Source organism: Canis lupus, chromosome 19 (assembly GCF_048164855.1).
Source record: "Canis lupus baileyi chromosome 19, mCanLup2.hap1, whole genome shotgun sequence".
Lineage (NCBI taxonomy): Eukaryota > Metazoa > Chordata > Mammalia > Carnivora > Canidae > Canis > Canis lupus.
Genome location: NC_132856.1, coordinates 36,170,684 through 36,186,111, shown reverse-complemented (window position 1 = coordinate 36,186,111; position 15,428 = coordinate 36,170,684). Strand labels below are relative to the sequence as shown.

The following is a 15,428-nucleotide window of genomic DNA, read 5'->3' as shown; positions in this document are numbered from 1 at the left end:
TCCAACACCTCCCAAATTAGTGTCATCTGCAACTTTCCTTCACATGTTCTTCTCTCTCCTTTATAGATCATTAATAAAGAGGTTAAACAAGACCAGACCAGTACCGCACTCTAGAGCAAATGACAAAGGGGTGGGAGAGGCCAGAGTGCTCCCTGAGCGCCAGCCCTGGCACAGGAAGGATGTAATGTAATGCAACAACACTCCACTAGACACCTCCTGCCTCTGGTTCATGGTCATTTATCACCACTGTTTGTTTATGATTTCTCAGCCAGATTTCAAGTCCTTAGAGTATGGTCATATCCAAGCCAACATGCACTGCTTTGCCAGGTAACCCTCACAAGTTCCAGAAAAACCCACAAAAACTTATTTACTGCACTCGATTCTGCTTAAAAGCTTCTACTCCAGCTCCCCCAAGTCCGTCATACTTGAGAATAGAAAGAGGTGGACTGAGATATTATTACCCTTCTTTCTCTTCCTCAGCTCATAGTTGTTTGTCAAATATTTGTTAACTTTTCATGTTATACACTCAATTTTTCTTTGAGTTAAAAGAAACCTTCCTCTAGAAACATGGGCTAATCCATAGTGTCCAGCAATCAAAATTTCCTTTGCTATACCAAAGTGTCATTACAATCAAAGATAATTTAAGAGGATTTTTTTTTTTTTAGGGTAAACATGCTTTAAGACCTAGAAAATGTGTATCTGGCTTGAATAGCTATGATCACAGGAATAGATTTCCCCTTTTGGTTTTCGTTTCTTCTGTGTTTTTTCTTATCCCTCAAATCCACCCACCTCACAGTTGACTTATAGAGTCTGCTCTTCCAAGCATACTAGTAACAATAACAGTGATATTCTGATGAGGACTGGGCTCTTGCCATGCACCAGACATGGCTATGTGTGTTACTCACCTCATGTCATTTAATCTTAACCACAGCCCTGTGAAGTGTGCATTATCTTCTTCAAATGAGGAAATGGAAGGACAGAGAAGAAAGGATACTTGTCCAAGACCACCCAGCCAAGCAGTGCTGATTCAGCATCCAAATTCAGGACCATCTAAATGCAGTGACCACATTATGAACTACCCTATCACACTGTCACGCAATATCTCACAGATGAGTGGTTCTCCTTTCCTGAGTTCCTGGCCCATGAGCATCCATGGAGGATCACAAATGCTCTCCTTGGAAGATGTGCACATACCCAAAACCAAGTCTGTTAGCCATGTCAAAGGATTGCAGCCCCTTGGGGGTTCGTGGACATCTGCTTAAGAATCCATATACTACTTTAAATTTCCCCAAGTAGGAACTGTACTTTGTTCACTGCCTCGACACAAGTACTGAGATGAAGAAATATTTTTTTGAATGAATTATTGACCACAAGGACTTTGGGAAAGACATTTAAGCTGTAACTCTGAACAACAGCTTTCAATATATCTTCCAGAGTAGCAGAGGAAGAGGAAGAAGAGAAAGAGGGGGAAGGGAAGGAGGAGGGGGGGAAGGAGAAGAAGGAAAGAAGAAAAAGTAAGTGTGGGAACAGATAAAACAAAAGCATCTCACTTTGCCCAGGAATGAATTCTGCATTGGGAATACGCAGAGCCTTTGTCATAGTGGTTCTGAAACACCTCATAACTACTTCTGGTCACTTCCCATCTGAACTCCTGAAAACAGGTTATTGAAAGTTTCTTCTGCCGGAAATAATACACTTGGAATTTTAAGATGGGAAGCCAATCCTTGTGAGCAGGCAAAATTTCACAAAATGTGCCTTGGGTGATAGAATTCTTGATGCCTGAGGATCTCAGGGGGGAGAGCCAATGGCATCTTCCTCCTATCTGTGGGTCCTCCTCATCCTTCTACAACTTTAGGAGCTTGGTTTTTCTGGAGATCACTATGCTTCACCTGTCTCCCTATTATATGACTGCTGATTTTTCTTTGCAATCTTTGATATTCAAGCTCTCTCCTTTTTTTGAGAGTCACTCTTGAAGTTGGGCTTCAGCTATGCTTTAAACTTGGCGGTCTGCATGTCACTGCAATGAGAGGTCAAAGATTCCCATGCTGATATGTAGAGAAATAAAAAAGAGGGAGGTCAAAGTCTGCTTTTCTTTTGGTCAGTCTGACCTGACACCTGGGGAAAGCAGAAGAGAATAGGACTCCTGATCAGCCCTCAACCTCCAACAATGGCCTATCCTGGCTTTGGCAACCCAGGTAGAAATTTGGAGGCATTTTCATTTAGGCCTTTTTCTTATCCGTCTACCAGAGTCCTGCTGACTTTACTTCCTAGTCTCATCTCCAACTTATCCACTTATCCCCCACAGGGTATCATCTCTCCCACTGCTCCCCTGGGTCAGCACCATCAGTTATCTCACAAATGATGCAACGACCCTTCCTTCTGCTCTTCCTTCCATGACAGTTCATCCTCCATACCACAGTCAAGCTTGTTCTACAACATAAATTGAATCATGCCATGTTCCTGCTTAAGATCCTCTAATTTTCTTTTTATGGTTTTATTTTTCCTCGGATAAAACTCAAACTCTACATTGGCTAAAAACACTTTCCATGATCTGGCCCCTTTCCACTTCGTCTTCTTCTCATTGTCTGAATTTTCTACTCTAGGGTATGGTCTTTGTGGTCTATCAGCCCATAAAGCCCTTTCCCACCCTCTGCCATTTGCATGCCTGCCTGGGACCACCTCCTAAACACACATCCTGGCATGGATGCCTGCTGACTCTGATTCTTTCAATGCTTTGCATAAAACTCACTTCCTTGGAGAGATGCTTGCTGATATCTGAGGTAGATTAAGCAATAGGTTCCTCTTGTTAATCTTGATATCCTCTTGGTTTCCATCAAAGCAATAATCAAAATGCATAAAGTTTCCACTCACAGGTAATTCTTTATGGTCTGTTTCCCTCAACTACATTGAAAGATCCACAGAGTAGCAATCACATCTATCTTACTCATTTTTTTTTTTAGCATATAACCAAGAATTTGATGAAAAAATGGATGAAGAAGTGGAAAATAAATGAACAAATAAATGAATCAAAGAAAATGGTATGAGAGGAGATGCACTTGATCCTCAGCCATAGGAGACAGAGGGTGGTATCCCAGTATAGGAGGTATAAGGAAACCACTATGCAGAGAAAATGGGACTTCAGTTAAAGAGACTGAAAGTCTCTTTCCATGACTTCTGTCCCATCCATTGGATTTCTCTTGCCCTAGTTCAAGCACAAAGCCTAGTGTTTAGATCATTTCTACTAAGAGAAAGCAAGGAAGATACAAACTTTCCAGCTACGATAAAATATCTCCTTCCTCATTCTTCCTGACAGGAAGCATGATAGGGAGTTCCAGTGGCCTCTGAGCACTGCTTCTATGTGTAAAAAACCCCCTTCCTCATGTTTAAGTGTTCTGTGATTCATACTTACGCTCCTGTAACAGTGTCCATGTGCTGGTGGCACAGAACTACAATTCTTCATTTTGAATAAAACGCATCTACCAGCATCATGGCCCTTTGCCAAACTTGTTAATGTTCACATCTGTATTTTTATGAATCAGGTCCTAAAAATTTGCATATGTTTTCAATTTAAAAAGACTTCTTCCTTTCTAGTGGTTTAAGAAATAAACATGATCTTTTGTTCGATGTCTGCCCAATTATGAGAGTTCACAATAAAAGCTCAAATGTTTAAATGTCATGGCAGGTGTGGCACTGGAACTCACAAGGTGCCTAGATTTGGTCCCTCATTGCTCTACCTCACTGAATGTTCACTAAACAAGATACTTCTTGGGGGTCCATTCAATGGAAATGAAGAATTATTTCCTGACATAAATGATTGCCACATCAAGTGGATTTTCCTGAAGAAAAGTAATGAAGAATTAAGCTGCCATCTTTTCCTTTTTGCAAAGCAAGATAGAAAATGCAGTAAGGGCTCTGAGAGCTCATTTTCACAATCAAAAGTTGGAGGTGTCGAGAGGACAATGATTGAACACACGTTACAGGGATACCCCTGAGGGCAACAACTTGCTGGGAAATGTGACTTTACAGGGTCTCTGCAAGAAAACCAGAAAAAGGAAGCAAGCCAAAGGTAAATTCTAGGCATAGGAAAGTACGAGTGGGGATAAGCCATTAGGGATGGAGAGTAGAGAGAAGTTGGAAACAAAATATAGGAATATATGTCGAATTCAAGCAGCACCAACCACGTAATTTGTGTGACCCAGTACAAAATAAAATTGTGGGGCTCCATGTTCAAAAATTATTAGGAACTTGAAGACAGTGACAGCAGAGCATTAGACCAAGAGCTCTTCTAAGGTTGGGGTTCTTGGACTATATGGGTCAAACACTGGGGTGTGAGGTTTATAGGGAGAAAGCCTAGTTCTAAGCGCTGTCGAAACTCTTTAGAAAAGAAAATTTCCCCAGTTCACTTTGTCTCAGAAAACACCACTCTTGAATGATCACAGTGAGACAAATAAATCATGCCTGGGCTAGTGTCTGGAAGTGGCAAAAGAAGGAGGAGCTGTCAAGGCTGTTATGTTAATTCCAATTTGTTGTAATTTTTGGAGCGACTTTTCCTAAACTGTGATTCATTTCAGCACCAAAACACCAGATTCAAGTCAAAGACTTCTGATGCTATTATGAGCATATTACTGATGGCTAGTAAAATAACTTCTTGTGATGTTTCTTTTATAAGGGCCATAAATCAAAATGTTCAAAACAGTTAATTTTTAATGTGCCACTATTATCCATCTTTAGTTATAAATTTAATGTCTCGTTAGGCCCAACAGATTGTAATATGACTCAAAACATGCAATGGCTGTTCAAAAGTGGAAGGTCCCCCGTATCTCATTATTTAAATCCATAAGATATGGTTTTAAAAGCCTGAGGATATCTAAGCAAACTTGTTTAAAGGAGTCATAAAGGAAGAGAGGTAGTTTTCCTCAGAAGTCTATAAAATTTATTATAATATTAAAGTAGGATTATATATTGACTAATTTTCAGAAGACATTCAGTAAGGGCTCTGAATGTTTGTTTTCTGGGGTATAGGGTATTTGGGGAAATTCATGAAAGAATAAAGGGGGCAGGGGCTTAACACCATTGTCTCTATTTGCCTTGAGCAAAGCAAGTTTCTCTGGGAACCTCGGCACCAATTCTACCCTGAGGATGACAACACAGGTCCTATCTTAGGGGATGACCAGGTGGATATCATGAATCTTGTGAAAGAGGAATACAAGTATTTATTATTCAGGAGGAGACACCAATACAGCTCAGCATCCTAACACAATGGCAAAAGAAAGAGCTTCATGGAAGAGCCCCAAGTTGGACCTACTCTTCTCAAGGCAACCCCCAGACTCTTAGAGCCTTCCTTTGCCTACCTGTCTCTGCATGCTGTGGGCACGCTTCACATACTTACTTTTTAACATTATAAAACCTTCATTTCTTATTTAATGTTGTTGTAGGTCAATTGACATGTGCATTAGCTTTTCTGCATAAGTAAATGTGATGTTTCCCTTAGAGCTTTTTCTTGATAGGGAGAGAATCTCTCAGATTGGACCTTAGGAATTTTTCTGGTTTCTCCACCTCTGCACACCGACAAGCTTCCCTCTGGAACTACTCTGCTCTTGGAAGAGTTGGTTCCAGTGTTGTTTTCCCCTTTACCCAGAAAAGAGAGAAGAGAGATAGATAGACTGATATGACTGGGCAACAGGTTCTACTCCCAGTAAATGGATCCAGGAGGTATTACATCTTTACCCTGCAGAAAGATGTTGTATCTGAAAATCAACCCCTGTGTATCCTCAACAGGACTGGAGAAAGCCATCTGAGTCATTGGTGGGACCTGCAACAGGTTAAACTAAGCAGTGAAATGCACCAATGAAACTGTCACTTGCGGGCAAAACACACCAGTTATTGTTTTAAAATTTGCCTGAAGCACCACTATCATGCAATATAAAGGCAAGATTTGAGGAAGGGCACACCTGCTAAGTTATTCCCCCCAAATTCCTTTCTAATCACAGACTTATGAATTTCATATTTGTCCCAGAAAAAGAACTGCACATTGAATACTTTTTGACCATAAAAAATCACCATGGCACACAATTCACCACATTCCTTGTTCTGAACAAAATGGCATATACAGTGTCATCAGTTCAACAGCATGTTTTATGTAACCATTGGTATATTCAACTCTGGGGAGTTTATGACTTGTTAAACAACTTGCAGTGTCCTGGAGAGGTGTGATTCACAGCAGCAAGTCTCTAGAGTTCCATGTTCCATTTATAACCTTGTGGTAATTACATGTGCCACTATTCAGTTACAAAACAGATAACACAGAAATAAAGGGTGGGTTCTTAATGGCTAAAAATCAACCTTTAAAAGAGCAAAATCCTCTGGAAAAAATGCAATGTACGAAATTTATAATGCAAAGCTCTGTAGAAGCACAATTGTAAAAAAAAAATAAAAAAAAAAAAGAGAGAGAGAGATAAGGCCACTAACCTGCCAATACTGATATTTCTATCCTAATTCATTTAAAGAGATACTGTTACCCATTCACCATTACTATGCCTTGATCCTTGTGTTTTCTTCAAAATTGCCATAGAAGAGATAGTACAATCCATTAAATGGGCTTCTTAGAGATGATAGTCTCAGATCCATGAAGATACAGTTTTATTTTCCTTATTCCTTGCCAAACATTTGACACAACCAGAAGGACATGAGAGTCACCTCACACTGGCATATCTGGTAAAAGCAAGCAGTTGGCTGAAAAACCGCTACCGGAGAATTGTGACAATTTCTGAGTCCACAATCATGCCTTAAAAAGTGTGTATAAATCCTAGCAAGGGCACAGTTTACATCTTAAATAACACAGAAACATTTGAATCGTGCTCAACCCAGCCCCAACACGGCAGAGCAATAATGTGGTTGCAGGGAGGGGTGGTAGGAAGGAGGGGGCTCTTGGGGGATGGTCACAGAACACAGAAGCAGACACAGGGCACAGTCACAAACATCAGCGAACACAATTGAGCACACATACAATACAACACCAGAATGCAATTTTTAAAAGAAAAATGATATAAAAGATGGTTTCTCACCCCTCAAAACAAAACTGGAACTTTGGTTTACAGGCCCGGCTATGCCCATATGCCCTCCTCGTCATCCTGTGGCCGGCCCGGGTGGGGAGGTGCACGGAGAGGAGGGGAGCACCGGAATGAAAGAAGAGAAGGTTAGTTACACCGTGATGCACTGGAAAGGCACACTGATCTTCACTTTGTTTTTTAACCTTAAAGAGTGAGGAAAAAAAATCTATAGTAACTTAAGTTCCACATCACTGACTTGTCAAATACATAACTGAGTTTTGTATCTATGGCAACCCACACACAAAAACATTCCACCCACCCAGCTCTGACTCTGTGTCAAGATTGGATTAGAAGATTAAAATTAGTCTACATTAGCAGATGATTATATTTTTGGAAAGCATGCAATTTGAATTGCATATGCCTAAGGAGTAGATTAAACCTTTTAAGTAAGCAGAGAAGTAATTATAGTAATCAAATACCCTTAATTTCTCTTAAGCTTAGAGTATCAATAAAGGCTGAAGAAGAATTAAAAAAAAAACCAACTCCATCTACTTGGGTGGAACAAACTTTTGTAGCATGCGATAATTCACATCGGTTATTTCACAAAGGCTCAAACATGCTGTGATCTTCTCTATTTGTCAGGTTCTATTTTGCTCTCAGCATAAAAGAGGATGTGCACACCACGGAATGATTATACATTTGAATGGAATGATTATACATTTGCAATCAAATAAGTTTCAAAGAGAGAAAACTTTCAATTCAGTAGAATGCTCGTAGAAAGAGAGTTTTGTTTGACTTAGAATTGTGCTCAACTATGGATAAACTGAAACTTATTTGGTCTGAATTCTCATTGTTGATAATCTTTCCAGAATGGCTCTGGCCACTTTCCTCACTTAGTGAAGTGGCCAACAGGCAGAGAAATTCAGTCTTTGAAGACAGAAGTAAATCTACCATCCCAAGGTCCTGTTCTGAACACAAATTCTCACTTTTTACTGCAAAGATTGAAACAAAATGTAGAAGACTGAATGTCATATCCTGATCTCACGCATAATTTGGGAGCTGTGTTTTTTAATAAATCCCCAATGAAACCACGTTTTGCCATGATTTGCTTCTTTGTTTTGAAAACCAGGAATAGGAAACAAAATAATTTGGATCATTTTCTCACCATTTGGATTCTTATTGCATAAGTTGTGATATTTGTTTGAATCATATAAAAATGCCAATATTTCACCATTTTTGATCTAGAAAAACAGCAATTTAATAGAGTTCAATCTAATCTTGCCAATAGGCTAGGGTAATTTTCATCTATTCAAGCATCAGATCTGTGGTCCTTGAAGTGAGTTTTCATATAATTTATTTCCTTTTATTTCTGTGTATTTTATTTTGTGCCTTAAAAATATTCTGAGAAGAGGGCCAGAGTTTACCAGACTGCCAAGGGCATCTATTGCCCACAAAGGGTTAACAATCCCCAACTGATTTGAGTCCACCAAGTGATTTGCACAGAGTACAAATTGGACAACTTAGTGTGAACTTGCACTGACAGTTTAGATAGGAATATTCTAGCAAAAAAAAAAAAAAGGTATAATTGATCGCTTTAGCTGGGTCTTCCCATGTATAATTTATCTTTGTTTTTTAGCCACTACACAATCTAGCAATTGCTTCTGGCAATAAACTTATCTTTTCCCTACGTAACTTGAGAAATATGTATTTTTACATTCATTAAACTTCCTTTCAGTTACTGGAGAAAAGCAAAGTTAATGTTCCTTTTTATGCTAATGAAGAAGGAAAGTCTACAGCATGGGACCCTCAGGCACCCACAAATGGGTTTCTAGGGTTCTAGCCACCCCTTGAACTTCAAAGAAGAATGTTGTAGGGATGTGTGTAAGTATACTTCTCTGGATGTAGCCCTTGTTTTCATTATAAGGTTTTTGACCCCCAAAGTCACTGCCATAGGAAAACTCCAGGCGCATAGTGACGCTATGACTTGCCAAAGTTACAAAACAAAATAGGAGGCTTTCCCTAAAATGCAGCCCACAGCTCCTACTGACCGCTTCTAAATGGCTGTAAAACCACTTTCCTTGCAGAGCAGTTTATTTCATTTTGCATTTAAAACTCAACAAGATGTATACATTAGTTTGTTTCAAATCCATTCATAGGGTGTTTTAAATTTTGAAGAAGAAAGAAAAAAAAGAAAGCCACTGGCACCAAAATCTACCACTATTTTCTTAACAGTGAAATGTGGTCTAATGCAAATGACTTTTAGCAAATTAAATATATTAAAAAGTGGTAATTAATTATGATTGAAACAGACAGGAGTTGTAGGTTGAAAATATACACTGCCAATATCACTACTGTGCCTCGTCCACCATAGGAATAAAAAGGAGCTCCCAGATGTCCAGGGTTATTAAAAACCAGATGTTGAGATCGACGTCTTGTATGCTGGTGAATAAAGTAAAGAAATATGACAGTCCAATATAAACTTTGCTAACATTTAACATGGCAGAAATGTGGATAAATTCCTTTAGTGAACTCGGAATATTATGCATTTTTTTCAGGTTTTTTGTTTCTAAAGTTGAAAGTTTCTAACAGAAAATAGAAAGGGTGGTGGTGGCCATTTCTGGTCTCTCTAATCTTCAAAGCTTAAACATGAATTGACCCTAATCACCAAGTGATCTGGGTCAGAGTGAGTCTGCTTAGGGAATAAAAAACAAAAAATGCAGGAGCTAATCAGAGGGGGAGCTCCCAGTATTTCCAAACATTCACAGCTGTCTGACTCCTGCACTGCTTACTCCTTGTATGCAAATATTAATTTGTTCAGCAATCTTACTGAACAGAAATGTAAATTTGGGAGACAAAAAATAAGAAACAGATAAATGTTGCTTGATCCCTAACCTCATGCCAACCTATCTAGAAATTCTTGGGACTTTCAAAATGCATCTATCAGGTCTGGGAGAGACAGTTTCCTTGTTTTTCTGTTTCCAAATCTACTTTGCAGTGGCTTTTCTGGATGTTGCCTGGTGTTACCTCCCTTGTGTATCCTTCTTGAGTGATTGCTATGCCAGGAGTTGCCAAAATATCTGGATGGGAAGAAAGCCTCTATTCCCATCAGTCATCCATGTGCTTTTTTCCACAGCATCTGGGGATGGGAACATCCAAGGTGGGCTGAAGCCCAAAGCACAGTGACCACAAAACAGCAAATTTTGAATAGTGGGGAGGCTTAGCTATCAAATAACCTCAGGATGAATCCATAGCTCCAGAGATTATATGAGGCCCTGATGGAAATCCTGCAGTCTCAGATGCTGGGCCCTAATGGGATTCTAAATACTAAGATAAAATTCCTCAGGGGGATAGGCCACTCACAGGGCTATGTTGATGACAAGATCTAAGGGCAGAGGGATGAGGCATCACTGACAAGACAGGTGACTTCCTGTTGTGGGGGGCATTTGTTAGCCCCAGCAAAGAAGCTCTGGGAAGGAACTGTACAATATCGCATGGTAAATGGCCCAGTGTAAACTTCTAATTGGTCTCTATTTTTAAGTATTATCTATAGCCAGCCAGTAAGCCCCAGCTCATCACTGGATTTTCTTTTTTTCAAAAACACCTACAATTCTCTTTGAGTTAACAGCCAGCTTTTTTCTTGAAATTGGAGGACTAGGTTCCTAATGGGGATTGTACCATCACACCTGTCCTAGCCGAAAATGAGAGTGAAATCATGGAAGCGTCACCTTCAAATCAGCCCACTTGCCTCTGTGAGAATTCAGCTAGCTGTCTCTGCCAGGAAGTTCACCCTGGCTTCCTTGGGGGAAGGGATGCAAAAAGATTGTCCTGGTTATAATAGGGTCTGGTATAGATAGCTACCAGGTTTATCCCTACGCCCACTTCAGTCTCTGCCTTCTCTGACACTTTCTGGAAACATCAAGCTCCAGGACTCTGCTAACTTTGGCTGCAAAATTCCTGGAAGTGGGACTATAGTATGTGATTTATGATGTGCCCTGTGTCTGAGTTCAACCAAAGCAGCTCCCCTTGGCATTTCCAACTACAGATTTGGCCAGAGTTGGTGAAGACAAATACATGTGTAAAGGAAAAAAAATGGGTATGAATCTGAAAAACAGGGGCACCTAGCCTTGTCAGGCACTAGTAAGTTTACTCTCAGGGTCAAGTCAAAATCTTCTCTTTGGAGACCTTCCATCCATACCTTTCACCTCTCCTGCCTCTTGTAAAGCTTAGCTAGCCCATAGATGGATTTCTCTGTTCAGGTGATGAGGTCAGGACTGGCTGTAAACTCTTATAGGATCTGTATTTGTTACAGCTTGTGAGGCCCATTTGCAGAAAAGTTTGCTCCAAAGAAGAAGAAAACCCTATCTAGATTCAGACACCTTTTCTGTGTTCTGTTGAAGTATAAATGTTAGCTTATTTCTGACCTGGGCTACAAATGATTCAGCAGGTATTAGTACCTGTGCAAGGTTAGAGAGAGTATGACAGCTTTTCTGTGTTTCTTCACGGAGTCTTACCACTGCCCCACAAGTGTTGGGAAGCCCTTTGTGCCCCCAACAAGTGTTGGGAAGCCCTTTGTGCAGATATAGAAAGGAAGGCTGAAAGAAAGATCAGATAGCTCACCAAAGGACACCTGGCTATGGAGTCAGGGTCAAATTCCAGTCTATCTGACCACAAAGGTATACCCTTCTGACATATGAACTCTGAAGCCACAGAAAGAAGATCTGACCCCTGAAGGCATTGATTGGTTCAGCTTTTCTCAGCTCTGAAGTACTTTGTTTTTTGTTCATTTTTTTAATAAGATTTATTTATTTATTTATTTATTTATTTATTTATTTATTTATTTATTTATTTATTCATTCATTCATGAGAGACACACAGAGAGAGAGAGAGAGGCACAGACACAGGCAGAGGGAGAAGCAGGCTCCATGCAAGGAGCCCGACGTGGGACTTGATCCCGGGTCTCCAGGATCACGCCCTGGGCTGAAGGCGGCGCCAAACTGCTGAGCCACCCGGGCTGCCCAGCTCTGAAGTACTCTGGACTTTGCACTGCCCTCTTTCAACCTCAATGTCCTGGTTGGAGTTGGATGGCACAATTTAGGTTGGGTCTCTCTGGCTATCGGAAGACAAGAGAGCCTCACATGTAAGCAGTACCTGTCCCTTAAGTGGGCATATATCAGCAGCACCCCCAACGAATTTCAAGGTCCCTGAAGGAAAAGGCAGAGCTTTCACTCACTTCACACTGCCTCACAATGTCTCAGATGTGGGAATTTAACAAATTATTTCCAAATGAGTAAGTATATAGGATCAGTTCTTGCTTTTCTGAATGACTCAACTCCTCTGAGACACAAGGCTGCCTGGATTCCAGAGTTCCTTAGGGTTGCCAAGATTGTGTTTACTTGTTTCTCCCAAGAATGGCTCCTTCCCCCTTTGCACCAGCCACTTCCCTGGTTTATTCTTTTAACCCCAGTTGGTGAAAGCTGAATATCACTGGCTCAGGGGGAGCTTGACAGGAGATGTTCATATATTTAAAAGACACTGGGGTGTTTCTCAAGAAAGAGGTACAGACTGGAAGCCTGTGCAGTCTGAGTTGGATCTTCTTTTTTTTTTTTTTTTTTAATTTTTATTTATTTATGATAGTTACAGAGAGAGAGAGAGAGAGGCAGAGACACAGGCAGAGGGAGAAGCAGGCTCCATGCGCCAGGAGCCCGATGTGGGATTCGATCCCGGGTCTGCAGGATAGCGCCCCGGGCCAAAGGCAGGCGCCAAACCGCTGCGCCACCCAGGGATCCCTGAGTTGGATCTTCTCAGCAAGTTCAACTCACAGGGACACCTTAGGCAGGGCAACCATCTGAGTCCTTTGCTAAACCATTAAGAATATTACAAAGTATGGGGGTAGGGGGATGGAGTTCCCCTTCACGTCTAATGAAATATCTTCAGGCATTTTCTTGATTTTGGAGGGCCCTTCATTGTGAGGCAACTTGAAGAAAGTAGTTTTCTTTTTCCTTCCAGCAAAAGTAATTTTGACAAACCAGTCTTTGGTGCATGGCACCAGATCTCTCAGCTTAAAGATGCAAGATACCCAGCTGTAGATGGAAATGCTGGAAGGCTCTATGTTGGCCAACAATATTGTTTCAGAGCCCAAAGTCAACATCTGTTAAAAGCTGAACCACTGCCAGACAGTCATAAAAAAGGGGTGAGGGTGGAGACAGGCTTTATATTTGCTCCCTCATCCATCAGTCATTAACACTTGGCTTTGTTAAATACAGTGAAAACTGTGTTTTTAACATGACTCTGGTTCTGCCATTATCTGGCTAGTGGGCAAACAAATCCCCTAGCCTCTTGACTCATCACTTCCTCAGCTGCCTCAGAAAGAAAAATGGGACCATATCCTGACCCTGATGCTTCAGAGGGTACTAACTGAATTAACTTGGAGAATGTAAATTAAACCACTCTGTAGATGCTACAAACATATACAAATACAACTAGGCTCACCATCCCTGTTGGTAGCATCTATAGTTTGCTACTACTGCGACAAATTATTTGACAATGGACTCAGGTCAAAGGCAAAAGAGTATGTATAAAAAGGACCTGATAGTGTATAAAACTAGCCTCAGATATTTTAGCATCTCTGGGCTGTTCACAGCTAGAGGTTATTCACATCATTCATATAGAGATGCTGAGACAATTTTAAAGCGCTATTATTGTGTATGTAACACAGTTTTCAGAATTTGTGTGTGTGCAGTGTACTTAAGTTTAAAAGATGTTTCTGATTCTCTTCCCTGTGCTGCTCCATTCTTGTCAGGGTACTACAAGTACCTGGTGTGTGTAAGTCAAACATGATCCTCATGACATCAGTTCAAGAAAAAAAAAAGAGGAACAGTAGTATTTAGCAACAGAAAACGGATCTCTCTGCTTTCAGCTGTTTTCAAGGTTGGCCACCCCCTTTTCCACGGGGGAGCTGATCTGCCTCTTAGACAAATGTGACTGGATTAAAGCAGCAAGTTGAAAAGGAATCAACCCTCTGGTGTTGCCAAGATGAGTTACATCTACAAGCTGGGGAGTGCAGGCTGTGTCTGAAAACCCCTGTTGACTCAAAAGATACTGCAACAAATCTTTTAATGAAACCCTAATACTGCAAACAAGGTTGAAAACTGAGAGGAATCAGTAAAAGGGGGGACAAACACTTGACCCAAAATAGAGTAAGACTGAAATCTTCAACAGGCTCAAGTCTTCTGTAAGGAAAAAATCCTTTTCTAATAAGAGGATCCTGCTGTATTAAGCGGCTCTGCCTTTTTCCCATGCATGAAGACCCTACCTGGCAGGGTTTATCAAACTGTGCCCTCATGTGCTTACATGTCAGGAATTAACATCACACCCAGATTAAAGAGCTTTGGTAACAACCTGCTCATCTGCAAAGCCAGCTCCCCAGAGGCTGTCACCCCGCCTCCCTTGCTCTTCTGTGGCTTGTGATGGTTGGGTAAACTCACAACTGCTGGTAGAGGAAGGAGAGTTAAATAGTCCCCCAGCAACAGTTCAGATGTTTGTCCTCATTTCCTTCTTTACCTGTGGCCTCACAGAGAGCCCTGGCAGGGTCATTCCAGAGCTTCTGCTCTTAAAAACAAGCAAACAAGCTGCCACCTTTATTTCCCAATGGTGAGAAACCACGCATTCCTTGTGTTTCAGTAGCTTCGGTGATTTTTAGTAGTCTTTGAGGGATAAAGAAAAAAGTGATATCTGAGCTATCTTTCTGTTTCATCTACTTTTAAAAATCCTGCTGCGTTTTAAACACAGCGTCTTCTAATTCACTTGTGATAAAAGGAGTATCAGCAAAGAGGCAAGTAATCACAAGAAAAAAAGAATTTGTAACTGTGTGTGGTGGTGGATGTTAACTAAATGGATTCTGCTAATCATTTTGCATATATACATGTATCAAGTTATTATGTTATATGCCTAAAACTAACATAATGTTAAATGTGTTACATCTCAATTTTTAATGTCTAATTATCTTTTTCTCAAAAAAGGAAAGAGACAAATGACTTATAAAATTTATTTCAAAATGCACCCCAGAATCTTTTTGGCTCTGATTGTGAGAGGACCAGCAAACAGTGGGAACAGCTGAAACCTCTGAACATTTCTTCTCATCCAATCAACATCAGCCAACAGAAGCCTTCTTCATGGATTTTTTAATTTGAAGCCTTTATCCCTGCCGAAAGCCAAAACCCAAGTCTTCATCTAAGAAGTGGGCCATGAAATTAGGTTTGTTGTGTAAAAAACCTGGTCATTTCTTATTCAGGCCAGCTTCCAACATACTAGCTTGATGGGAAACCGATACTAAAAACCAAAGACATGTAACTTTTCTTATTAGGTTACTGTCATAGGGGA

At 40.6% G+C, this 15,428-nt stretch overlaps 1 protein-coding gene across 23 annotated transcripts in view; it reads right to left on the bottom strand.

Moving 5' to 3' along the window:
- Positions 1 to 15,428, bottom strand: part of ERC2 (ELKS/RAB6-interacting/CAST family member 2) — a 906,960-nt gene that overhangs the window by 156,277 nt on the left and 735,255 nt on the right. For 2 of the 23 annotated variants that reach the window (XR_012011918.1, XM_072785831.1), the window contains exon 22: positions 7,065 to 7,130. The exons of the other annotated variants lie outside the window; for them this stretch is intronic. Coding sequence is in view for 1 of the 2 variants with exons in the window: in XM_072785831.1 (XP_072641932.1) it covers positions 7,104 to 7,130 (27 nt within the window). In the remaining variant the exon portion in view is untranslated. The remainder of the gene's footprint in view (positions 1 to 7,064; positions 7,131 to 15,428) is intronic. 23 annotated transcript variants of the gene reach the window in all.